The 27,256-nt window shown below is 42.6% G+C and overlaps 1 protein-coding gene across 1 annotated transcript; it reads right to left on the reverse strand.

The window, feature by feature from the left end:
• Nucleotides 1-18,428: 18,428 nt before the first annotated feature.
• On the reverse strand, nucleotides 18,429-26,982 carry pck1 (phosphoenolpyruvate carboxykinase 1 (soluble)). Its single transcript, XM_061219818.1, has 10 exons — nucleotides 26,896-26,982; nucleotides 25,471-25,754; nucleotides 24,303-24,487; nucleotides 23,703-23,906; nucleotides 22,827-23,014; nucleotides 22,156-22,318; nucleotides 21,295-21,519; nucleotides 20,897-21,028; nucleotides 20,711-20,806; nucleotides 18,429-20,065 (listed from the first exon to the last, which is right to left on the reverse strand). Exons 2-10 carry the CDS (start codon nucleotides 25,692-25,694, stop codon nucleotides 19,608-19,610), a joined length of 1,875 nt encoding a protein of 624 aa, XP_061075802.1. The 5' UTR covers nucleotides 25,695-25,754; nucleotides 26,896-26,982; the 3' UTR covers nucleotides 18,429-19,607.
• Nucleotides 26,983-27,256: the final 274 nt, after the last annotated feature.

Raw genomic sequence — 27,256 nt, forward strand, 5'->3', positions numbered from 1 at the left:
CTCACACACACAAAATAGGCTACAAGTCAGTCGCAGATTCCCAAGCAATTCAGTTTTATTGATCCAGTTCAGACTACAACTGGCTGCATTTACATGACACTACACTTTGTGCTAATTTACCTCAAATATCTATTAGTATGAATAACAAAGATCACATGCATTTCTATATGAATGTTTAATGACAGCATTTCAAACAAATTCTCCAGCTATGCATTTTGACATACATTTTATTACATGCAAGAATACAATACAAAATGTACTTTTCATAATTATGTGAATTATGTTTTTCTGCATGGAAGCATTGCTCCCACCGCTCCCAGAGCTGCAACATAGTTTAAAAAAAAGAAGAAAAAAAAGCAACTTTTGACCTTAAAGAAGGGAAACAAATATTGAAAAGAGTTTTTAATTATCCTCAAGCCTCATGAATTTTAGGCAATGATAATCCAGAGATCCCTTACCTCCAGGCCTGGAGATATTTGTTACTTCAGTGCCCAATGCAAGCCTTGGAAATGACGAGTGGATTCTTTGGTAACAAATTCGGAAAATTAAAACTGCGAACTTAAAAGTGGCCCTCCAGGGTTTGGGTTCAAGGCCCCTAGTGCGTGTTTGTGCATGTTGATAATGTTGGACATTGTGACTTCATGATTTTGGGCAGCGTGGAGAAGAACAAATGCAGGAGTCTCTGGCCTAGCTGGAGAAGGCCCTGCAGGGGGTCATCGAGTTGGAGTTTCCACCTAGGCAGGCAGGCTCCAATCGAGGAGAAACTTCGAAAATTGGAAAGCTGCATTAGGTGTTAATCTGATCTGAGAAACTCTGAAGCTTGTAGTATGTATGACATATTCTCGAATGTATTTAGCCAGGTTTCCCATGAGTCTGTATGGAACGATGGTGTTACATGGTTTTTTAAAAACCCAGAAATGCAAAGTCTAAATCAAACCATCATTAAAATGCATCAAGTGGTGCTGTCCTTAGCAAAAAAAAAAAACAAAAAAAAAACGGTGGTGTTGCTGCTCTGAATGTGGGAGGCCCAACCTGGCCCTGTCCGGCTGCAGAACCTGCTCCACCCGCATTATACACTAAAAATCTCCTCCTCCAGAAGTGGAGCTCCACCCCGCCTGAGACTCTGCCCAAGAGTCTTCAAGCCTCCCAGCTCGACTCCCTGCAGCGCCAGTCTGGCCCGGGCCAAGGCTCCCCTGCAGCGCCCATCCGAGTGTATGCCCGCTCAGAAACCGAAACCTCCCGGAAGGAACTCCCGCTTCCAGAAGGTTCCAGAGGTCAAAGTGACACCTGCTCCCTGCCCCACCGACTCAGGTGAGCCCACGTTGAATATTCATAATTGAATATTATTATATTCATAATTACGCTCACATTTACGTGAAGATTCAATCGTTCATGTAAGTATAAGTATATGAAACCATCTCACGGTGCATGGATGGGGAATCTCTCAGGAATTTCTCTATCATCTATGAACATTTGCATTGCTATATGCACAAAAAGAAAACATGGAAAAATAAGACAACAAATGCGCACATGGTGATGAAAACTAAACAGCCAATCAGCAATGTTGACATGATTTTAACTTGAATGGGGAAAAGAAGAAAAAGCAGTAAAGCTTTGTTCATGGACACGACACAAGACAAGCTAACGTTGAACGAGCCTGTTGCTAGCAACAACCCAGCAATCATGCAGGATTTAGAGGAACTTAATGAAGAGGGGGCCGAAGCTAACTTTAACTTCCAATCTGATGACATCGCGTTTCCACCCAACAAAACCCCCAACAAAAAAGACAAAACGTGACAGTGGAGATTCTAGCAGCAATCCATTCGCTCTCTGAAAAGCACGATGAAACTTTCAGAAAAATCTCCGCCATTGAAAAAACAATGGAGTCTACTTCAAGACAGGTGGAGAAATTAGCATTGACAGTCCAGCAGCTTACTTTGGACGTTAATCAACAGAAGTGAACACTGAAAAGCATGAATAACGAGATTCATAAACTGCAAACAGAAAACAAGGCACTGAAGACGGCTGTCACTGATGGTCAGCGTTGCAGCCGAAAGTGGTCCCTAAAGATCCATGGCGTGAGAGGAAGATGGGGAAGACATCAGGAGAAAGATTGTTGACATCCTCAGGAAAACGGCTCCCAATATTCGTGATAGTTTGAAGGAGGGGGTCGATATCGTCCATCGCGTTGGGCAACAACGACAAGACAACTCAGCTAGATCAATCATCGTCCTGTTTGCAATGAGACGTTACCGTGATATTGTATAGTGAGAGGCGAAAGGTTCAAAATTTCTTATTGATAACAAACTGAGAATCACCGAAGCTCTGTCCCTAGAGGACAGAGCTGCACAAGAGAAGCTTTGGCCCTTAGTGAAGAAAGCGAGGGAAGAAGGGAAGAAAGCCTCGTTTCGAGGCCCTTTTGTCTTCATAAATGGGAAAAAGATTGACTGCTCAGAGGTAACATAGGTAGCCCACTCAGTATCTGATCAATTACCAGTTTAGCTGAGAATGTGTCGCATGCTTAGCTGTGCTCTTATTTCAAAGTGATGAAGTAATAGGCCTACTTTAGTTCAAGTGAGACTGAAACTTCACTCTTATTGATTCGCTCATTGATGAGCTCTTCTTTTTGTTGTTCTAAGAACATTTCACACGAGACTATACTGAGAGTTATATTCTCATTGACATTTAGTTGTAATGCTTATGTGATTGACTCGTGAACTATATTCATGGGCTTTTTTATTTTAATGTTTTACCTAATGGACCTGCACTAGTTACATACATTTACAAGCACATAGGCAAATATATTTTAGTTTCTCTTCTCTTCTCTTCAGTTGATTGTATCTTGGTTGCTGCCTTTTTTATTGCTTCTGTCTACAGGATCGTTCAAATGATTATTTTGATTGTTTTTGATCCCATATTAGACATGGTTATATAGTATTTTTATCTGTCACTATGTGTTAAGCCAGTTCAAATGGTTGTTTATCACCACCTCATTCTTGGTAGTATTCTTCAGCACATCTTAAGGTTTTCGAAGTTTACAGGTAAACTTAATTTTCTTATCTTTTTAATTTTCTATGGATTTTATGTTTAACTCTCTTAATGTTACAGTGGGCGGCATGGATGGTGCAGTGGGTAGCACTGCCGCCTCACAGCAAGGAGGTCCTGGGTTCGAATCCCCGTCGGCCGGGGCCTCTCTGTGCGGAGTTTGCATGTTCTCCCCGTGTCTGCGTGGGTTTCCTCCGGGTACTCCGGTTTCCTCCCACAGTCCAAAGACATGTTAGGCTGATTGGAGAGTCTAAATTGCCCGTAGGTATGAGTGTGTGAGTGAATGGTGTGTGTGCCCTGTGATGGACTGGCGACCTGTCCAGGGTGTATTCCTGCCTTTCGCCCAATGTATGCTGGGATAGGCTCCAGCCCCCCTGCGACCCTGTTCAGGATAAGCGGGTTCAGATAATGGATGGATGGATGGATGTTACAGTGGTAAAAAGTGTTTGCCCCCTTCCTGATTTATTTATTTATTTTTTTGCATGTTTGTCACACTTAAATGTTTCGGATCATCAAACAAATTTCAATATTAGTCAAAGACAACACAAGTAGACACAAAATGCAGTTTTTAAATGAAGGTTTTTATTATTAAGGGAGAAAACAAATCCAAACCTACATGGCCCTGTGTGAAAAAGTGATTGCCCCCTAAACCTAATAACTGGTTGGGCCACCCTTAGCAGCAACAACTGCAATCAAGCGTTTGCGATAACTTGCAATGAGTCTCTTGGAGGAATTTTGGCCCACTCATCTTTGCAGAATTGTTGTAATTCAGCCACATTGGAGGGTTTTCGAGCATGAACCACCTTTTTAAGGTCATGCCACAGCATCTCAGTAGGATTCAGGTCAGGACTTTGACTAGGCCACTCCAAAGTCTTCATTTTGTTTTTCTTCAGCCATTCAGAGGAATTCATGGTTCCATTTATCACAGCAAGTCTTCCAGGTCCTGAAGCAGCAAAACAGCCCCAGACCATTACACTACCACCACCATATTTTACTGTTGATGTTCTTTTTCTGAAATGCGGTGTTACTTTTACGCCAGATGTAATGGGACACACACCTTCCAAAAAGTTCAACTTTTGTCTTGTCAGACCACAGAGTATTTTCCCAAAAGTCTTGGGGATCATCAAGATGTTTTCTGGCAAAATTGAGACAAGCCTTAATGTTCTTTTTTCTCAGCAGTGGTTTTTCGTCTTGGAACTCTGCCATGCAGGCCATTTTTGCCCAGTCTCTTTCTTATGGTGGAGTCATGAACACTGACCTTAACTGAGGCAAGTGAGGCCGGCAGTTCTTTGGATGTTGTTGTGGGGTCTTTTGTGACCTCTTGGATGAGTCGTCGCTGCGCTCTTGGGGTAATTTTGGTCGGCCGGCCACTCCTGGGAAGGTTCACCACTGTTCCATGTTTTCGCCATTTGTGGATAATGGCTCTCACTGTGGTTCGCTGGAGTCCCAAAGCTTTAGAAATGGCTTTATAACCTTTTCCAGACTGATAGATCTCAATTACTTTCTTTCTCATTTGTTCCTGAATTTCTTTAGATCTCGGCATGATGTCTAGCTTTTGAGGATCATTTGGTCTACTTCACTTTGTCAGGCAGGTCCTATTTAAGTGATTTCTTGATTGAGAACAGGTGTGGCAGTAATCAGGCCTGGGTGTGGCTAGAGAAATTGAACTCAGGTTTGATAAACCACAGTTAAGTTATGTTTTAACAGGGGGGGCAATCACTTTTTCACACAGGGCCATGTAGGTTTGGATTTTATTTCTCCCTTAATAATAAAAACCTTCATTTAAAAACTGCATTTTGTGTTTACTCATGTTGTCTTTGACTAATATTTAAATTTGTTTGATGATCTGAAACATTTAAGTGTGACAAACATGCAAAAAAAAAATAAAAAAAAATCAGAAAGGGGGCAAACACTTTTTCACACCACTGTATATATATATTATTTATTTTATTTTTTTATTCCCGCCACCCCCTCTTGGGCTTTATTTTTAATAATACAAAAACAAACATATACAGTGGTAAATTTCAGAGAGAGAGAGAGAGAGAGAGAGGGGGAGGGAGAGGGAGAGGGAGAGAGCGAAGGAAGAAAACAGTATGAAGCCTTTGAGGGGAGGGTAAAACAAAACAGACAGTCACTAAAAATAACAATAAATGGAAAAAAAAGAAAAGAAATAAAGAATAATAAAAAAGATTTTAAATCTTTAACTCGTGCTATTCCTGCTGGAATAACTCAACTTGTGAAGAGCCATTTAAGTTATAGTGAGAATTTTATGACACAGCCTCTTTTGATGTTAGATGGAATTGAACTAACAGATATTAAGTGTAATAATAAGCATATTCGCCAGACTTTTCAAAGAAAGAATAAGACTGTTCCTAGAGGCAAATTTTTCTGGAGATTGCAATTTGAAAATATTAATTGGAGAAGGGCTTGGCTCTTACCCTATAAGTACTGTATTCTAAACAAAGCTAAGGTAGTGCAATATTTTACATAAGATATACCCTGTTAATTGCCTTATTGCTTGTTTGTAGACATTGATACTTCTTGCTCTTTTTGCAATCATAATATAGAAACAATATCTCATCTGTTCTTTGACTGTGAAATATCCCAAAAATGTTGGAAAGACGTAGAATCTCATGTTTTGAAGTAGCTAACTCTGTTTATTCCTTTACTCTGAAGGACATTATATGTTACTATGATAACCCAGTAGATGGCACTCTTGAATTTGTAGTTAATTTCATTATTTTATATGCCAAGTTTTTTGTTCATAAACAGAAGTTTGCTAAGTCATTACCTGAAATATCTCATTTTGAATTAAAATTTCTCCTCAAATCTCTCAATTTGTTAAAAAATGCAAAGAATTACAAATTATTTAAACATTATAGATCCCTTTTCCCTGAAACCTCTGGCTAAATGTGTTTTATTTCTGTGTGCATGTCACATTGTTTTTATTTTTTTTATTATTATTTTTTAAGTAATTGTATGTGAATAACGGTATTGTATACTCTTTATACTATGACCTTTGATGTTATGTATGTGCTAATATTGTTTACCTGATTGTTTGTATTATCTGTTCTTTCATTAAAAAAAAAAAAAAGATGAATAAACAAATGGCTGATGAGCAAAATAAAATGCCCGACGAGCATAATACATTTGAAATGTATTAATAGAAGACATGCAACATGTATTCTGTACTGAAGGTAAAAGGTTCAGAACGACTGGTTGATGTTTGGTTGTTTTCACTGGTATGACATCACTCACTGATCATGTGACCCCACAGATTTCCTTGCCCTTTGAGAATCGCCAAGCGGCCTTCGACCAGAGCTTTCAACTCATTGCCTCTGATGACTGGTAGGCTGGTAGCAGTTAATGCTAACCATGCTGATCCAAAACAAATACACTCAAAGTACATTAAAAAAGTCTTCAGTTTTTCAAACTGTACAAACATTTCACAATATACTAAAATGGCAGTCAATAACACTTTTACAATATGTATTAATGGTGCGGTTGTAATTTAATTTAGCGACAGGACAAAACAACATACAGGGATATACAGCTATTTATTGCCGATATGTGTGAAAATATAGTTGTGATTGGTGTACCTGGACATGCAGGGAGAAGAAGACGGGTTGTCCTCCATCCACAGGCTGGTTCAGCGTCACCCCAGGCTACTGGCCTAGAACTCTAGAAAGTCGGCTTGGTGGTCGCACAGGAGGTACTCTGTTTTTTTTGTCTGAACCTGTCGAGCGTGTTAATTCCAGTTCCCATGGTGTGTCCAGTTGCTCACACACCTGTTTGCTTGTGTCCAGGTGCAGAATCTGCGCTCAATGGTGTCGCGTGCTGCCATGGCGACGCTGGGGGATAATTCACTTCGGCTTGCAGGGAGCCATGAATCCCAAGCTGGACTGGACCGCCAGGGCGCTGCTCTATGAGGCCGGAGAGACCAGCCACTTCATCCGGCAGGACGTGGACATGGCCTTTGGTCACACGCTGTGCAACTGCAGCTCCAACCACCGCATGAAAGTCCTGCTCAACAGGGGCCTGAGGTGGGCGGGTTTACCATCAAACACAATAGTGGAATTTTAGTCAAATTTGGCATGGTGTTTAATATGCGTAATTTGCCAGAAAGAATTTCAGTCGTGGGTGTGTTCACAAATGGGTGCAACACAATTTCTGTTGGAAATATGAAGATAAAGCATAAGTCATAACTCTCTTTCCTGTGCATGCGTTAATCTCACTCATTACATACTGACAACTTTTACTCTACTGGTATTAGCTACTTTCTGTTTACTACCTTCTTTTATACCATAACCACATATAACAAATAATAATAAACATTTCAATGCCCTTGACAACTCATACAATACCATAAACACACATTCCTGTCTTCTCGTTTTATAGGGATTACAGGTAAGTAACAGTTTAGCTGTAGAATTACTCTCCTTTTGGTAGAAACAGTTTAGAGGTGTTATTGTTTGCTGGCTTGATTTGATTAATAGCAGAACGTCATCTAGCCTGAACAGATGCTTACCGGAACACCTGAACTAAAAAGATGAACTGGCCTTATCTTGATTGACAGTTGACACGTCATCTGGCTTTAGAACCGTTCTTTGCAAAACCCATCCTCTTCTGTCAATAATTGTACAATGAATTAGGTGTAAAATACGTACTGCACAACTTTGTAACCTTCGATACTTTGGACTGTTTTCTTTCCTATATAATTGATCCGGATCTTTCAAAGACTTGGATCTTTTCGCAAGGTGTGAAAACATACATTACTATGCAATCTATAAATCATACAATAAGGCATTATTTAAGTGGATACTTAGTTATATGCATACGCAATATGCATTTGAGAATTTGATCATGGCTTTAATCTCAAAACCACCAATACCAAATACTCTACCAGGTTAGGCATTGTATAGTTTTCAGGAAAATAAATCGAAGTCATTACATACATTATGAAATAATTTTAACATCAATGTGCAAGTAACATTATACTCTTTAGACATAATATAAGCATTATAAAATCATGATTTTGACTGCACGGGGTCTTTAAATGAGCTGACCACGTGTACAATCTCTAATTGGCTATGGGAATATGAGGGGGGCTTGGCAAAAACAACGATCATGTTATTTTCTCAACACAGGACGTCGACTTTGATAATGGCAAAGGTGAAAAGCTTGTCGCAGTGGAGTGAAATATAATGGTACGCACCCCGGCTCCGGGCCTTCGCCACTGTGCCTATGGGCGAACTAGCTGAGCTAACTCTGTTACACTAGCAAAGATTATCATTAGCATTAGAATCCATGTAACCGCTCCAGCCTGCGTGACACTGGTACCCTACTAAACTGATTTGCTATAAACATCCCCTCAATTTAGCCGTAATTCACAGTTTATTACCAATATAAATCTCTCAAACATATAACCCTGTTCATTAATTCAATTGACTTTCACTCACAAAGAAAGGTACCGGACTTTCTTTGGTTTAGCTATCAGATATTTCTTGATCAGCGCCCGCCATTTTAAGAACAGAAGCGAGACAAAACTAATTTTCAGCTACGATCAAATTTAATGTCGCTGCATCTTACAGTTAAGAACTAAGGCTTTACTCAATTGTACTAATATTTTCTAATACTAGTGTTCTGTTCATGATTCAGTCAACTGATTTTCGCTCACACAGAAAGGTAACGTACCGGACTGTCTTTTGGTTTAGCTATCCGATATTTCTTGATCAGCGGCCGCCATTTTAAGGACAGAAGCGAGGCAAAACTAATGTTGAGCTATGATCGAATTTAATGTCTCTGCATGTTACAGTTAAGAACTAAGTCTTTACTCAAGCGTACTAATATGGTCTATTACCAGGGTTCTGTTTATAGTCAGTTTACCTGTTGGAAATATGAAGATACAGCTTAAGTCAGAAACGTTCTCTGTCCCATGCAGGCATTAAACTCACTCTGTCGTGAGTGAGAACCGACAACTTCTCCACTGGCGTTAGCTACTGAAGCCCTAGTGTAATGCATAGAGCTCTATCTGCTGACAATGCTGTGCTTAGTAGGTATAAAATAACAACACATTCCAGTCAAAGACCCAATAAAAGAATAATACAGAAGTGACAAATATTAGGCGGTGTCACTGGTTAGCTTAATTCATTTTTTTAGAATAATTTTTCATATAAAAAATAAATAAATACCACCTGCCATATTTCAAAATACATGGGATCTATTCCTACATAAATTATATTTTTCACCACATGTAATTCCAATGGAGGGAAGAAGGGTGAAACTGATGTAGGATTAGATGACATGCATTTTTAAATATGGCGGGGGTTTTTAATGGAAAAAAAAGAATATATATATTTCTAGATACGTTGGAAATCGGAAGAAGGCGTCCACATCAGACCCGTCGTTGCCATCCTGGCGGACACGCAGCTAACGTTAGCTGATAATATCCTAAGATACATTTAAAATATATAAACGAACTACCGAACTACTAGTACTGTAGCTAAGATTAAAGATAATAATAACTATACCTGTAAAATCTAAAAATCTATAACAGTTAGCTAGCTAGCTGAATAGTAGTAAAAGGTACTCGCTGACGTTAGCAAGAAACTAACCTAGCCAGCTAGAAGTACTAGTCACCTAAAGAACAGGAAAATGCAAATATGTATGTATGTATGTATGTATAAAATTGGAAAAATATATAAATATGTACAGATATAAAATTGGAAAAATCTAATAATTGAAATTGAAACACAATATGAAAGTGACACTATAAGTAGAAGTTGTCTTTTATTGGTAATTACATTTCTTTTAAACATTCGGTGAATTAAAAACAAAAAAAAGTCAAAATTAGGCCAGTTATATGATCTAAGTATAATGATGTACGCTATTGATCAGATGAACTAAAGTTAATCAAATAAATTAAATTAAGTAAGACATTTAAACAAAATAAGAAATTCAGTAAATATGCTATTTATCAAAACCAATGCTTAATCAACAAATTATAATAATACTTTAAAAAAAATATTGTCCATGAATAAGTCCGTAAGACAAGAAAAATATCTTTCTCTTTTGAGGCCTCAAAGAGCCTGTCTCCCTCCTAGGGGGGTGGACTATATAATGAGTTCTATCCAATGGTCCAGCACCCATTTCTTTCTCACCAGTGTCCTGTTTTTATTAAAGTCCACCACAGTGCCATCTTGGAGGAAATTTTGTCTTCTCCTCAGAGTGATCAGGTCCACAGTTGTCTTTTGTTAGACCTTCATGTTTCTTGTCTCCCACAGGACCTGCTTCATGATGTTAACGATCCTCCACTGGTGCTGGAGCTCAGCTCTTTTAATTCCTCCAGCTGGCCATTAGAGGACACTCTCAGCAGTCGGGGGATCTCTCTCAGCAGTCAGGGGGGATCTCTCTCAGCAGTCAGGGGGGATCTCTCTCGGCAGTCAGGGGGGATCTCTCTCAGCAGTCAGGGGGGATCTCTCTCAGCAGTCAGGGGGGATCTCTCTCAGCAGTCAGGGGGGATCTCTCTCGGCAGTCAGGGGGGATCTCTCTCGGCAGTCAGGGGGGATCTCTCTCAGCAGTCAGGGGGGATCTCTCTCGGCAGTCAGGGGGGATCTCTCTCAGCAGTCAGGGGGATCTTGGCAGTAGCCTGTTCTGGGAGACTGGCCACGCAGCACTCCCAGAACAGATGTTTTATCCATGGGTGCCGCGCTCAGTCAGGGCCAGGTGTCGCCTATTCATAAAGGACCTGGTGGGGAGACGCATGTGAGCGGACATCTATGCTATGTCTTTTTGTTTATTGCTCAGTGTTGAATGACAAACGTTTGACCAGATTTTTACAGCAGTAGTCTAAAGCCTAAAAAATTATTCTAATAAATACCTAATGAAGTGGTCGATGAGTGTATATCCCCAGTGAGCACTTTATTAGGTAGATCTGTACTCCAGCATGTTAATGCGAATATTTAATCAGTCAATCATGTGGCAGCAAATAAATGCAAAAAAGCATGCAAACATGGTCAAGAGGTTCAGCTGTTCTTCAGACCAAATGTCAGAATTGGGAAGAAATATGATCTAAGTGACTTTGACTGTGGAATGATTGTTGATGCCAGATTTGAGTATCTCAGAAACTGCTGATTCACTCTGACACGCATTCAGACAGAAACACAAGTATTGAAAAATAAAACTCTTTAAATATATTTTCCTTGTCTGGTCTCCATGTTTTGTTGTGACTGCTTGAATGCCGGTCGTAACACCTGGGATTCTTTTGGTATATATTTATATGTGATACATTTCAAACCTCTGCTAGAAGCATTCCAACCTACATCTCCACCATTTTTATGTTTAGTTTTATTGATAGATATATTTGGGAGATATTTTTTTAACTTGGTAAGAAGATGCAACACTGTTGAGTTTGCTGGACTGTATCAGGATCTGGGTAACAGGAGGTGGGAAAGTTTTGCTGCAGAAGATTGCAACTTACTTCAGTGTTTTAGTTTTCTGAACTATTTTCAGATATGCAGCTACGAGACACAAGTCCAAATATGGTGTAACCACGAAGACGTGCGGTAACAGCTGACAGGACACATTCTTTCTGTGCGCTGGGGAAGTTGTGTATAGCTGCGTGTTGTTTTTGAATGGGCACATGGCTTTGACACTGGATCTGGTTGGTGGGACAGCAGGCACGCTTGCAACACTGGAGTTGTGTAACCAGCTGTTAGCTTCTCCTGATGAAAATGATTCATAAGCAGCTTCGCGAGAGACTAAAACTGTGTTATGTAAAAACTTAACTTTGCCATTTGGCCTCAGTTCAACCTGAATTCATCCACTTTAACAAAATAAATATGGAAAGAAAAATAAGAAGCAATGCATCCACTATTTGTATCATGCTCGCAAACTGACTTTCCACCTTCTGCATGGGAATTAATTAATCTTAGAGCATCACTCTATAAACATGGGACCATTGTATTAAATGTAAAAAATAACAGTTGCACTCAATTAAGTTTTAGCTTCATTCACCAGTAACTCTGGCAAGCTCAGCAATTAGCTAAATGTAATCACCCACAGTATCTTATATTGTGAAGAAAATAATACAAACAATCTTGCATATATGCTTAAATTTAAATGAAGGAAAATAGCAGTTGGATCCAGGCAATTGAGATCTACAATGAGTTGTGTTGATGTAGCGTGGGTTGCTTGGCTAGTTCGCTAGTAAGCATGGATGGTGCAGTGAAAGCGAAGGCTGGTAGCAGGTCACCGCGACAACATTCCCTGATGACGTAACCCTCAAATTCAAAAAGAACATTGTTGCCCTTGGCTGGGGGAGAGTTCGTCTTTAGCTGACTGGTAACGTGTTCGTTCAACAAATAATTTGGACAAGTCAGAGGCCGGGGTTCAAATCCCACCTCGGACTCAGGCAATTTCTCACCTGTTACATTGAGATGTATTCTTTTGTTAATTGTTTTGACTTTTTATATTTTCTGCTTTAATCAGTGATATTGTGCTCAATATGGTGCTGACTTACTGTGGTTATCTCTTGAATTTTGGCTGCTTAAATTTTTTGAATCCTCCTTAAATCACTCATTCCATTAAAAATGCAAGCCTAATGCTGAAGGATTTAGCAGCTGCCTTTTGAGCAGACATTAGACACATTTAAAATAATCAAAAAGAAACAACACAAAATCGGTCCAAGTTTCCTGGGTTTCCACATTGGATTGATAACAGCAGAGATAATAGCTGCATGTTATAGTCCTGCCGTTAACTATAGATATGATCACGCAAACACATTGTGTACTGTCCATTGAATGAACACATGGTTTCAGCGTGAACACGCTATCATACCTTTTAATTTGTGATCTTTTAGTGCACACTGCAATTAACCAGGGTCTTATTGCCAGTTACAGCCTCTTGCTGCAAGTTGTGCAATGCAATTTAGCAGCAGTTCCTAGAAGCTGAAAGGCAAATGATTGACACTGTGGAAAACTGTGTTGTCTGTACTTTTGAGGGTCTCGTGGACATCACACATATGAAAAACAAATTAGCCAAAGAATCACTTGATGTACAGAGCTGATTTATACTTTGGGACAGTTCCAATGAACCTTGTTCCCTTGGCCATGATTCACGTGCAGATAAAAAAGGTGAGTTCCTTTTTATGAAATTGCACTTCATATGCAACAGAGATGCCAAGGACTACAGTACCTTATGAATATGTCACTGATGATTAACCATTCAAAATCTGGGGCACACCCCAATGTTCAAAAACCTTTTCATCATTTATCTCGGACTACATCGGTTGATTGGGTCTTGCATCATAGAACTCTATCCCAGAAACCACAAGAACCACACCAGCTCGGTGACCTGGGGGTTGCAGTACCCGCTGCTTTTGGTGTGTTTAGCATTTAAGCACTGTGGCACAGTGGGTAGCCCTGTTGCCACACAACAATAAGGTCCTGGGTTCGAGCCCCACCCAGGCCTTTCTGTGTGGATTTTGTATGTTCTCCCCGTGTTTCTATGGGTTTCCTCTGGGTACTCCGGTTTCTTCCCACAGTGCAAAGACATGCACGTTAGGGACTACAGATGAAAATTAGCTCATTGACTAACTCTGGTACATTTATATTGATGTGGAAACTGAAAATGTTGATTAATGTGCACTGTCCCTGGTAAATAAAAAAATAAAAAATAGGTAACAAATGGACCAGTAGATAGAACAGATGGAAGAGACAGGCTAGTGGGACAGGAAGAACTGGTGCATGGCTCCTGACCTCAGGATGTTTGTAGGCGAGGCTTTCAGTGCCCCATGAGACCCCAACAGGGTCTGCTATGGTCCCCTACCCTGGTCCTGGAGAGCTACAGGGCCTGCTTGGGTCCCCAGCCCTGATCCTGGAGAGCCACAGGGTCTGCTGGGATCCCCAGCCCTGGTCCTGGAGAGCCACAGGGTCTGCTGGGGTCCCCTATAATGGGAAAGACAAAGCAATGCCAATATTAAAATATGTTTAACAACAATCTTAACCTTGGAGGCTTGATAGAACAATGAAAAACAAGAAAATTTACGCATTGTGTGTTCAGAGATGCTCTTCTGCATACTACTGTTGTAATGTGCGGTTACTGTTGTGTTACTGTCACCTTCCTGTCAGCTTCAACCAGTCTGGCCTTCCCCTCTAACCTCTCTCATTAAAACACGTTTTTGTAACAAATGGACCAGTAGATAGAACAGATGGAAGAGACAGGCTAGTGGGACAGGAAGAACTGGTGCATGGCTCCTGACCTCAGGATGTTTGTAGGCGAGGCTTTCAGTGCCCCATGAGACCCCAACAGGGTCTGCTATGGTCCCCTACCCTGGTCCTGGAGAGCTACAGGGCCTGCTTGGGTCCCCAGCCCTGATCCTGGAGAGCCACAGGGTCTGCTGGGATCCCCAGCCCTGGTCCTGAGAGCCACAGGGTCTGCTGGGGTCCCCAGCCCTGGTCCTGGAGAGCCACAGGGTCTGCTGGGGTCCCCTATAATGGGAAAGACAAAGCAATGCCAATATTAAAATATGTTTAACAACAATCTTAACCTTGGAGGCTTGATAGAACAATGAAAAACAAGAAAATTTACGCATTGTGTGTTCAGAGATGCTCTTCTGCATACTACTGTTGTAATGTGCGGTTACTGTTGTGTTACTGTCACTTTCCTGTCAGCTTCAACCAGTCTGGCCTTCCCCTCTAACCTCTCTCATTAAAACACGTTTTTGCCCGCAGAACTGCTGCTCACTGAATGTTTTTTTGTAATATTGGCATTAACAAGCTGGTGTACAGTTCTACCTAATAAATTGCTCACTGTGTATAACCATAACATTTATAATTTTACACATCACAGTAATATTGGTAGCTCTCAGTGACAACACAATTAAAGTGTGATGGCAAAGCAATTGCATTGCATGCCAAAGATATGATGAAACAGTATGTCATCAGTGTAATATGTTCAGACATTATATGAATCCATCTTCACATCTGGCTCCCTTACTCAAAATGGCAGTACATCTCTCAGTATGTATGGCGCAGAAAGCAGTGCACTATCAGCAGTTTCCTTTTTAAGCCAAGGAGTGAAATGAGTGCTGATTGGCACAGTACACATTTGGCCAGCACCCTATGTAGGTTACGAGACTGTAAAAAAAAATGATTTTTATGAATTAAGTATCTGTGGTTATGCCATATCTAGGATCAGATAGAGGGTGTTTAACCAAGGACAATAAAAGCACAACTCCCCTTACAACACACATATACTATCTTTGCCAAGAGCTCAGCATGCAGTGCATGTGTGGTTAATAATTAAAAACTATTGTCCAGTGTTTTTAAAATGCAACTAATGAACTTCCAAAAACATTAATGTCAGCATCATGTAAAGCATTTAAAAGCAATATTAAAAAGACTGTGAATCCAACCCATTGGATACCATGCATAGCTGAAAGTGTAGCGAAACAAGCTGTTAATTGTTCTTAATTAGACATGACCAGTCTACTGAAAGATGATTCACACTTAAGGCCACATTGTGTCAGAAATAGCTGTGCATCGTATGAAGAATGAATGTCCAATATTCTCATCCCTGGACCTTTAGTCAGTCAAGAGAACTAAGGCTTTCATTTTCTGTGCGTGTGCTTTATGGCAAATGAGTCCTTTAGAAAGAGGCTACATTTCTCCATTTGGTGAAATGACAGGTGAAGTCAGCTATGCGCTGAGGGTGTGGAGAGCTGGTCACTGGGACTAAACCATTTGGTGAAATAGAGGAAGGGAAAGTAATCTGTCAAACGGGAGTCAAACATTCGTGTGAGTTTTTCAGGCTCTGGCGTGGCGTATGAGTGCTGACGGTACCGTGGGGTCACTGACCCGACGCACTCCCATGGACTCACTGTCTAAATTACCCAGTGTGCCGCAGTCCTCTTTGATAAGTCTGATAAGTGCTTGTTGTTTTCTTGACATTGAGTAACTCAGGTGCGTAGTCTGTCGCTATCTCTCTTTCTCCATAGGCAAATATTACATAGAATCCAGCCTCGGTTTACGTAATGTTACTCGCTTAGGAAGAGAACAACACGGTGATGCGGTTGAAATGTATTCAGTGGAATGTTGAAATTCCATTTTTGGCAGATGGATTCCAGGATGTTTTGAACCGGATTGAGAGCCCAAGGCCACACCATTTACCACGTAATAGATTCCTTGATTCTTTTCCGCCGTAGATCTCTTCCTGGCCGACAATGAAACTGTTGTACGTAATGACATAATGAGATGTTCTTATGTCCTTGGCACATGCTTATGCTGTTGGAACATTTCTCTCAGCATTTGCAGCACGTTGCTTACGGCTCCAGGTCCAGTGATGACGTCAAACGCCACGTGAAGAGAGGTGAAGGGTTTTCCTAAGCTCAGAGTACAACAGAGGTCAGAGGTCAGAAGGACAGTCCTGCTCTGACGAAGTTCGCTGTCGACATGTTTCCATTGATCTTACCATCGAGTCGAGAGGTGACTAATTCAGTCATAACCGATAAAGCTGAGGAGCAAAGAAAAGAGTATCACAGATTTGCCAGGAAGTTCCCACCCTGCTGTAAACTCCAGCTTTGCCAGCTTGACCAACTTGAAAATTGAGCTGGTCAAGCTGGTCATAAAGCTGGTCTAGCTGGGTATGAGCTGGTCAACCAGCATGGCCAAGTCGGTCTTAAAGCTGGTCTAACTTGTTTTGAGCTGGTCAACCCGCTGGTGCTGGTACAGTAGCTTGTCTGAGCTGGTAGCTGGTCGACCTGTTTCAGAACATAGTTAGTGCTGGTACAATAGCTTGTCTGAGCTGGTAGTTGGTCGATCTGTTTCAAAATAGCCATGACAAACCATGACAATCTGGGAGGTGGTCTGAACTGGTCAACCAGCAACCAGCAAACCTAGCTTGATCTGTTTTTGTTCAGCAGAGCTACCAAGTTATTTTCCAAAATACAGTAGACTCCCTTATTTTGGAATGTGCAGCTAAGAGGCAGATACCCTGTTGCAGACAGGAGTTTCTGCATTGCTGACGGTAGGATTTCTCTGTGTTTTGCACATTGTGTACATCAGGACTGCAGCTAGCACAGACTGCGCCCTCTTCATTCCAGGGCGTTACCATGGCTGCAGACAGGTGCTGTTGCCTCGGCAGCACAGAGGTGGCCAAACCGGAGTCCAGAGACATCAGTCATAAACGAGAGGCTTAAAATTTTTTTATTTAATGTCTATAAATACCAGTGTTATTTTCCATGACAGCATAAGTAGATACACTGTAATGAGAACATACACACATACATATTTTTTATTATTAGATGGTGTGCTCCAGTGCCCCATGTTTGAGGGGTAAAAGGAGAGTAAAGTGTCTATACTCCTGCGGCTTGTGACTTTGACTCTGGTGATTGAATAGAAACGCACTGCTTTTCTTATTTTTGTGAGATTTTATTGTGACCGTGGTGAACTCCTGAGCTGAACTGTTCAGTTAAGCAGTACGCCACATACAACCATGTGTGAACAAATCCCCCAGTTTTGTAGTTATTGTAAATAAGCTGGTGTGTGAGCCTCTTCAATTAAGAGCACATAATCGAAGAAAGACTGTAGCGTATCATCCACAACAAAGAAATAATATATTGTGGGGCTATTTGTTTTTTTCATTTCAAGAAAGATTCCTTGTCTTTTGCTGGCTGGAAGTCAGGCAGTTGTACTGAGTAGATGACTGTACATAGCTAATAGGTGGATATCTGCTTACCTCATGCTGATCGGAAAAAGTCTTCATAGTTTCCGCATTGACATCCAATGTCAACAACTGCAAAATTATTAGGAAGAAAATCTTTCTGAGGAGATGTAGAGCTGCAATGCTCTGGCAGGATTTGAAATTAACAGTTTATGCTTGAAAACCGACCATTTTGTCTGAATTAAAGCAGTTCTGCAAAGAAGAGTCGGCTAAAATTCCTCCTCAGCCATGTGAAAGACTGATATGATATTGTCAGAAGCCATTGGTTGCCACTATTGCTGCTAAACGTAGTGCAACCAATTATTAAGTTTAAGGGGGCAATGACTATTTCACATGGATGATATCGATGTTTGATAACTATTTTCATTAAATAAATGAAATAATATATTTTTTTATTTTTCACTTTTACTCAGACTGCCTTTGTCTCATATTACAAATACAAATATGAAATAATATATGAAATCAGGAAGGGGAAAAATACTGTATCATGGCATTGTATGTTCTCCTGCAGTCTAAACATGTTTCCTGAGTGCCTGTTTATGACCGGAATGTGGAGCCATTCTTCAATGGTGCTCCTCATTTCTCAGGTGTGAAAGGTCATTGCCAAAAAAAACATTTGTGAAAAACAGTATCTCAGAAATAAGAACCACAAACTTCATGACTGTGCTCAAAATAATATTTATTAATGTTCTAGCCCATTTGCATCTTGTATTGGAGAGAGAACAAATTAAAATAACAACATAAAACCAAACACTTAATGGTATACAAAAATAAATTAAAACCTTTTAAATAAAGAACAACGGCAAGACAATGTCCCACACATTGAAGTGTGAGGAAGTCCGCTCTCCCGTGTGCCGTGTTCCACAGACAGCATGTTGCTGTTTGCTCGCCTCCCTGCACTACTCAGACATAGGAAGTTTGTGGAAGTCATGTGACGGAACGCCTCGGGCTGCCTTCCACCCAGAATGTTCATAAGTCAAAAGAATTATGAGTCAGTGTTCTAGAACTACATTGTGTTCAGTTACCAGTAGTGATTGTTGCCTCGGCATTAGAATGTTCAGCCAGTCTTATCACGTATTTGCAATCTCAAATCTTAAGGGGCTAATGATCTCACAGCACCATCCCTGGGCACAGAACCCCTTACAGTACATCTCCTTACTCTTTACATTCCAAATTTTCCATTTTAACTTTATATCCTAAAATCAAGAGTATTAGTATTTTCACTAATTTATTCAACAGATTATTTGTATTGCCTACCCTGTCATTGTTACTAAACTTTCAGCTAGAAGAAAAGAAAGTAGCTTTTTTTTTGGCACTTTACTTGAACCATATAGTCTACATTTTACATTTACATTTTTGTCATTTGGCAGATGCTTTTAATCCAAAGCGACTTACAAGTGCGTAGGTTCTTCCACAAGTTAAAGCATCACATCCATAACTAGTGTAATACACATGAAGTGTTGTTCTAAACATATAGTCATCATAAGTGGTTTTTTTTTTTTTTTGGGGGGGGGGGCCGTCCCCTTAGCAGCATGAAATGCCAACACTAGGGCCTTGAATCGGATGCGTAACACTGCATTACACTGTCATGAGCATGTAATACTGTACCACTCAACCAATACAGAATCTGAATATATTAAGAAAGCCTTATGGCACCTGTCACAATACTGTGTAGCATACTGTCATTTTATGTCACAGCTGGCTATGTCAGGCTTATGTCATCCTTATGGCAATGTTATGTCATACGTATTACAGAGTTATGCAGGCTGTCTGGATTCGTTGCAGGGCAGTATCAGCGGTGTCTAAGGGCTGAAGTTTCTGGTCAGTCGATTGGTCTCTCATCATAGCCGATGAACCCTCTGCTCCAGCAGATCCAGCTGCCGCTCCACCTCGGCCGGCAGGTCGCTGTTCACCTGCGTCTGGAAGTACGCCCGGATCTCCCGCGCCTCCTGCTCCCAGAAGCCCTTGCGCAGGCTGAAGAGCTCCTCCTGGTCCACCGGCTCCTCCAGGCCGCTCAGGTTGAGGGCCCCCGGGGCCGGCAGGAGCCCCACGGCGGAGGGCTGGGCCCCGGCCTTCCCGTCCAGTCGGCGGAACACCCACTCCAGCACGCGGATGTTCTCCCCGAAGCCCGGCCACAGGAACCCACCCGAGGGGCTCTTGCGGAACCAGTTAACGTGGAAGATCTTGGGCAACTTGGCCCGGGGCCGCTTGGCCATGCTCAGCCAGTGGGACAGGTATTGGCCGAAGTTGTAGCCGAAGAAGGGGCGCATGGCGAAGGGGTCATGCATGATCACCTTGCCTAAATGAGAGGAGGGGGAGAGGACCTTCATTTGACCCTTTCAGTCTCAAGAGTAACTCCTGGAAAATCCCGTATGGCACACTCAAACTTACACTCACACTCAACCTTAAACAGCTCTTCATGCGTATTTTACTAGTTATGGATTTGATGCTTTTAACCTGTGGAAGAACCTATGCACTTGTAAATCGCTTTGGACTAAAGGGTCTGCCACATGACTAAAATGTAAAAGGTAAAATGTATACCTTTTCAACAAATCAAAATGACTGCTATAATACTACTCTTTTGAGCCCCTATTAAAACCCTACTAAATTTTTCTCATGTTCTCATGTTTCTCAACCAAAGCCAAAACCCCTTGGGATCTGGGTGGAGCCACTTCATATTGGGCTTGGGACTAAAAGGGTTAACACACTGTCTGATAAACAAAGGAGTCACTGACTTCAATGTATCAGCTAATTTCTACACCATGGCTTGGTTGAATGCTCGATTGTGCTGGGCCAAGACTACAGTCAGATGTTTTCTATGAAGCAGGTCGAGCTGCGTTATCATCAGCCCCGATTCATTCCATCTTCATAATGAAATGCAGTGAAATTAATAGGGATACAGTATGACATGGTGTATGTGGATTGTTCCGGAAGGGTACGTCACCTTTGTGCTCTGCTGCAGCCGTGGCCTCCGACCTCATGGCGGCGCCGATGAAAACGCCATGCTGCCAGTCGAAAGCTTCGTACACCAGGGGCACGCCTGCCATGGGAGAGGGGAGGGGAGGGTCAGAAAGCCGCTTTCCGCAAGCGTGTACGTGAACACAAGAGCAGACTGCAAGAGCGTGCTCACCTTGGGGCCTCCGCCCTCCAAAAATGATGGCCTCCACGGGGACCCCTTCGGGGGACTCCCACTGAGGGTCAATGATGGGACACTGACGGGCCGGGCAGCAGAAGCGGGAATTTGGGTGTGCACAAGGCTCAGCTGTGAGAACGATGGAGATCGAGAAACAGACAAGAAACAATAAATACTCTTACATTTCATCTTCTTTTTTTTTTCTTACTGCTGGTAGGAGTATTTTGAATGCACATACGTTAAAGTTGTATTTGCATGTTTGTATTTCAGATGTGATCAGGGTTGTTCACCAGCTAAACAGCCGACTGCACCTCCACCATTTTTACTATATCTTAAAGATACATATGTTTTCATGGATATATTTCTTTATAATTTTGTGTCAGAGGGGGCCCTACCTTCCTCAGGTGTCCAGGGGTTGTTTTTCCAGGAGGTCACAGTCACTCCTTCTGGAAGTTTCTGGTCCATGCCCTCCCAGTACACGCCTCCGTCGCTGGTTTCGGCCACGTTGGTAAAGATGGTGTTCTTGCAGATGGTTGTCATGGCGTTGGGGTTGGTTTTGACTGAGGTGCCAGGGGCCACGCCAAAGAAGCCGTTCTCTGGGTTGATGGCCCTCAGATTACCTGCAGAGGCAGGAGAGCGCACCCGGATTTGAGTCACAATATTACACTGTGTGTGTCCTCAGCAGACATCCTCATCCAGAGCAATTTACACAAGTCCCTGCTGTAAATTCCAGCTAGGCCAGTTTAACCAGCTTGAAAAGTAAGCTGATCACGCTGGTCATAAGCTGGTCACGCTGGGTATGTGCTGGTAGCTTGTCTGAACAGTTGTTTCAAAACATAGCTTGAACTGGTCAAACCATGTTGTGTATGGAGCTGGTCTGAACTGGTTAACCAGCTACCAGCTGATTCAAAACCCAGCTTGATTTTTTTTTTTCAGCAGGGCTAACATTTATACCATTTATGCAGCTGGATATTTACCTAAGCTGTTCAAGTTAAGTATCTTTGTAAATTCAGTTGAGTCAATTCAGTCAACATTTGTCCTTAACTTTGATGAACAATTAAAAGCAAGAAACAGTTTGGCTAGTTCAGGGATCACTCACACTAACTGAATTTGTGAAGACAAACTAATGCTGGCATTTACTTGTATGTCAAACTTAAGTTGGTTGAAAATGTTGGTTGAATACAGACCCTGGTTTCTGAAACATTTTAGTGCAGTTATACAGTGGAACAGCAGTAGCCCTCAGGTGCAGTGCTCACCTTCCTCATCAAACTTCATCCAAGCGATGTCGTCCCCCACACACTCCACTTTCCAGCCGGGGAGGGCAGGGCACAGCATGGCCAGGTTAGTTTTCCCACAGGCACTGGGGAAGGCAGCCGCAAAGTACTTCTTCTGGCCCTCAGGACTGGTGATGCCTAAGATCTGAGCCACATGCAGATACATGGTCATGGTCAGCCTCAGCACCATGAATCTTTTTTTATGTGCTCAACTGCTGACCATATGCCTCAACTTCAAGTTCAACCTGTATTATCCATGATGAGAACCTGTTGCAGTAATATCACAAAAGCGACAAAATAACTATTGAAATACTAACACAAAAACAAGCCAACAAACACATAATACAAACAATAAGTAACAATAAGAATATCTCAACAACTAGAGACCTGATGAGCATATACTATGTCTGCTGGAGTGGTCTGTTGTATCCCAATAATTCAACAAGTTTAATTCACAGTTTTTGTATACCTCCCAGTGAGGCCTTTGTACTTGCTGTTGACTCTGAGAAAGATATCGTAGACGTCCCTGTTCTCAACGTCCTTGTTTTTTAAATTGTGTCTATTGCTCTGAGCTCTGTGTGCTCCAGCTTTCCTTATCTCGGCCTAGTCCCTGTGGAATTGCCCAGGTGAGGAGCGCTTAACTGCGGGCTCACCAGCATGTGTTCTGCCAGCCAGCCCTCTTCCTTGGCGATGCGAGAGGCAATCCGCAGGGCGAAGCACTTCTTCCCCAGGAGGGAGTTCCCGCCGTAGCCACTGCCGAAGGAGATGATCTCTCTGCGGTCGGGGATGTGGGCCACCAGGGTGAGCTCCGGGTTACACGGCCAGTTATTCACCAGTGGCTCTGGAGGGGGGCAGAGAGAGGGGGGCGGGCACACTCAGCAAGGGCAACAGCCTCAAATTTCATGCAGCTAAACTTTCATTATTCTTTTCGTCTGTTTCCTGTGCGGATGTCCCAAAAGTGACCTGTATGTAATGGCATCTTTCATTTCAAAGGTTACATGTACCCAGCTTGTGTCCCTAACCCTGGTCCTTTTATTTTTACCTTACAATCGGAAACTATTCTGAAAGTAAAATGTTCTTACACAGAGTGCATATGGTCCTTATTGGACACATTTAGAGTTGAATTAACACTGGTTGTCTTACTGAGCAGCTTAGAGCAAAGAAATCAGGCCGAAACCAGGTTAAATGTAATCAGAGTGATAAATTGAGTTCTGTACAAGGAGGCTCAGGGTTGGGGGCCCCAGCAGACCTTTGCGGCTCTCTGGAACCAGGGCTTGAGTTTCCATGATCCCTGCAAACTCTTTAGACTCTTTAATTCCCGGTAACACAAGGGAGAGGTGTGAAACTGGAACTGGGAGGTGCATGAGGACCATATAGCATTAGCAATTCCTTGATTTGAACCAATCAAAACCAATCATTTATTTCAAATAAGTCAGTGATTGACAGCTGATTGTACCTCCACTCATTACGGGGTTAATGACATCCCATCCCCTTCTGGGCACGTGGTGCCACCTCAACTCCTGACTTACTTTTGAGAGGCAGCGGGCAGCCCACGGAGTGAAGGCAGCGCACAAATTCGCCCTCCCCAAGTGCCTCAAGGACATCCTTCCCCATGCGGGTCATCACGCGCATGCTGGCCACCACATACGGGGAGTCGGTCAGCTCCACGCCCACCTTAGAGAGTGGGGACCCCACCGGGCCCATGCTGTAGGGGATCATATACATGGTGCGACCTGCAGTGGGAAGATAAACACAGGAGCTCTGTGATTGGGTGAGCTGGGGTTGCCATGGCGAGTCCATTGAGCTCTAATTTTGTCCTTCCAAATCCACTATGTCACTCCAGATTAGAGTGTCTGGTAAAGGAGTAAAATGTATGTCTAGCTGCATGCGACTGGCAATTCCTTTCCAGAACTTTCTGGTCTGTTCTAGTCTGCCACTATCTTAGATTGGCAGTCGAGGAGGCAGACACCCTCCAGGCTTTACACAGTGCTGGATGCTCTCTTGAGCTTGTAGGTTAATGAACAGCCTGGTTCAGCAGAATGGCCTGCTCTCCTCATTATATATTCTCATGTTGTTATGTGCTAGACGGGCTGACTGATCCACTCTCTCAGTGTTTGTGTAGGGTTTACCTTTCATGCAGCCCGGGAAGCGCTGCTCCATGGCCTTGTCAAAGTCTTCTTGGGACATCCAGCGGCCAAGCTGGCTGAGACCCCCATCCTGGGGGGAGGGTACAGTGTCCCTCTGCTCCCGTGTCACAATCACCGTCTTACTCTCGACTCGGGCCACATCCTGCGGGTCTGTGCGTGCCAGCCAGCTGCAGAAAACAGAGGGTTAGAACAGAGGGTTAGGTTACAATGTGATTGTGGAATGGTTGTGGGTGATGCACTGGATACAGTGTGATTGTGGGATGGGTGTGATTGATGTACTGAATACAATGTGATTGTGGGATGGCTGTGGGTGATGTACTGGATACAGTGTGAGTGTGGGATGGCTGTGGGCGATGTACTAGATACAATGTGATTGTGGGATGGCTGTGGGTGATGTACTGGATACAATGAGATTGTGGGATGGCTGTGGGCAATGTACTGGATACAGTGTGATTGTGGGATGGCTGTGGGTGATGTACTGGATACAGTTGTGGGTCAGCATGTGGGTGATGTACTGAATACAGTGTGATTGTGGGATGGCTGTGGGTGATGTACTGGATACAGTGTGATTGTGGGATGGCTGTGGGCGATGTACTGGATACAGTGTGATTGTGGGATGCTGTGGGTGATGTACTGGATACAGTGTGATTGTGGGATGGCTGTGGGCGATGTACTGGATACAGTGTGATTGTGGGATGGCTGTGGGTGATGTACTGGATACAGTTGTGGGTCAGCATGTGGGTGATGTACTGAATACAGTGTGATTGTGGGATGGCTGTGGGTGATGTACTGGATACAGTGTGATTGTGGGATGGCTGTGGGTGATGTACTGGATACAGTGTGATTGTGGGATGGCTGTGGGTGATGTACTGGATACAGTGTGATGGTGGGATGGCTGTGGGTGATGTAATGGACACAGTGTGATTGTGGGATGGCTGTGGGTGATGTACTGGATACAGTGTGATTGTGGGATGGCTGTGGGTGATGTACTGGATACAGTGTGATTGTGGGATGGCTGTGGGTGATGTACTGGATACAGTGTGATTGTGGGATGGCTGTGGGTGATGTACTGGATACAGTGTGATGGTGGGATGGCTGTGGGTGATGTAATGGACACAGTGTGATTGTGGGATGGCTGTGGGTGATGTACCAGTTGTGGTATTTTGGCAGCCTCTTGATCAGGCCCTGCTCCTCCAGCTGCGCCAGGATGGTGGCGCTCTCCTCCTCGGAGCCGTCGCAGATGTGCAGTGCCTCTGGCTGACACAGGGTGGCGCTGCTCTCGATGAACTCACGCAGGGCCGGGCTGAGGGCATCCAGGTCCCCCTGCAGCACGCGCACGCCTGACTGGGACTGGGAGTGGAGCTGGGGAGGCATGGTTCTGGTCTAACTGATACGGAGAGGTGGAGCTATGCTACAGGCCAGGTGCACAGATTCCTGTGAAGAGAGAGGAAATTGGGCTTTTATTTGGATGTGTCCAGAGCCTGTTATACACTCACCGAGCACTTTATTAGGAACATTGTTACTGTATTACACCTACTTATCCATGCGATTATCTAATCAGCCAATTGTGTGGCAGCAGTGCAATGCATACAACATGTAGATACGGGTCAGGGGCTTCAGTTAATGCTCACATCAACCATCAGAATGGAAAAGAAATGTGATCTCAGTGATTTTGACCGTGGTGTAAGTGATTGTTGGTGTAAGACAGGGTGGTTTCAGTATCTCAGACACAGCTGATCTCCTGGGATTATCATGCACACTAGTCTCTAGAGTTTGCAAAGAATGGTGCAAAAAAACTAAGAAAATCCAGTGAGTAGCAGTTCTGCAGACAGAAATGCCTTGTTAATGAAAAAGGTCAAAGGAGAATGGGCCAGGCTGGTCAAAGCTGACAGGAAGGTGACGCAAATAACACATTACAACAGTGGTATGCAGAAGAGCATCTCTGAACACAATGCATCGCAACTCTAAGCACATAGGCTTCAGCAGCAGAAGTCTAAAACATATGTCTAATCAATACCTCATAAAGGGCTCGGTGAGTGTACATATGGGTGCAACTGGCATGATGAGAAATTGAGTGTCAGCTTTCTTAAAGCAAACCATACAGAATGTTACTTGTCAGCATTAATTAAACAATGTTTTTCCTGAATTGGGCCCAAGTGTCTATTTCATTATTTGAGCCTACCTATAGACACCATCCAGCTGGGGGGACAATTACATTAAATAACAAAACAGACAGTTTTTTGTCCATGTGGTCATTTTGGCTATTTATACATCATATATAATCTTACCAAATTAGTAATTTCAAGTAGCTAAATTATTTAGGATGGATGGAAAATGGCTATATAGTCAAGCACTGCTATTGTGACTATATGCTTCAGAATACAACTGCAGCAGGTAAGTGACTAATCTTTACAAATGGTATAAATAGACTACCCACTAATGTAGTTTAGAGTAAATGTAATCCACACATTTATATTCATATACAGTATATGGAAATACAATATAATGTATCTATACACATAACAAAACAAGGTTAAAACAACATTTCAGCAGCAGTTAAATTTAAAAGAATTACCTTGTTTCTTTGGAAAGTCAGCCTAGCTGAATGTCATCAGCCTGTAGGTGTTGTCTGGTATTTAGGTGAGTATCTGAAGGATTGCTCCAGGTTGCATTTGGTTGAGGAAGAGTTCTCTCTTTTTATAGTCTGGGAGAGGCCAGGGGAGGGACTACAAACAGCCTGAGTGACATGTCATTCAGATGATTTTAGTACCTACATGCTACGGAACGACGCGCATGTACATATACATTGGTGAATGATTAAACCCGAGGAACACGTAAGCCAGGTTAATCTGTAAACGCAGCATCTTGTTCCTTCCAAGGGGGGGGGGGGGGAATAAGTGATAGAACACCGAAGGGGAGATGCGCAACGCTGTGGC

The sequence above is a fragment of the Conger conger genome, chromosome 14 (genome assembly GCF_963514075.1).
Source record: "Conger conger chromosome 14, fConCon1.1, whole genome shotgun sequence".
NCBI classification, from domain to species: Eukaryota; Metazoa; Chordata; class Actinopteri; order Anguilliformes; family Congridae; genus Conger; species Conger conger.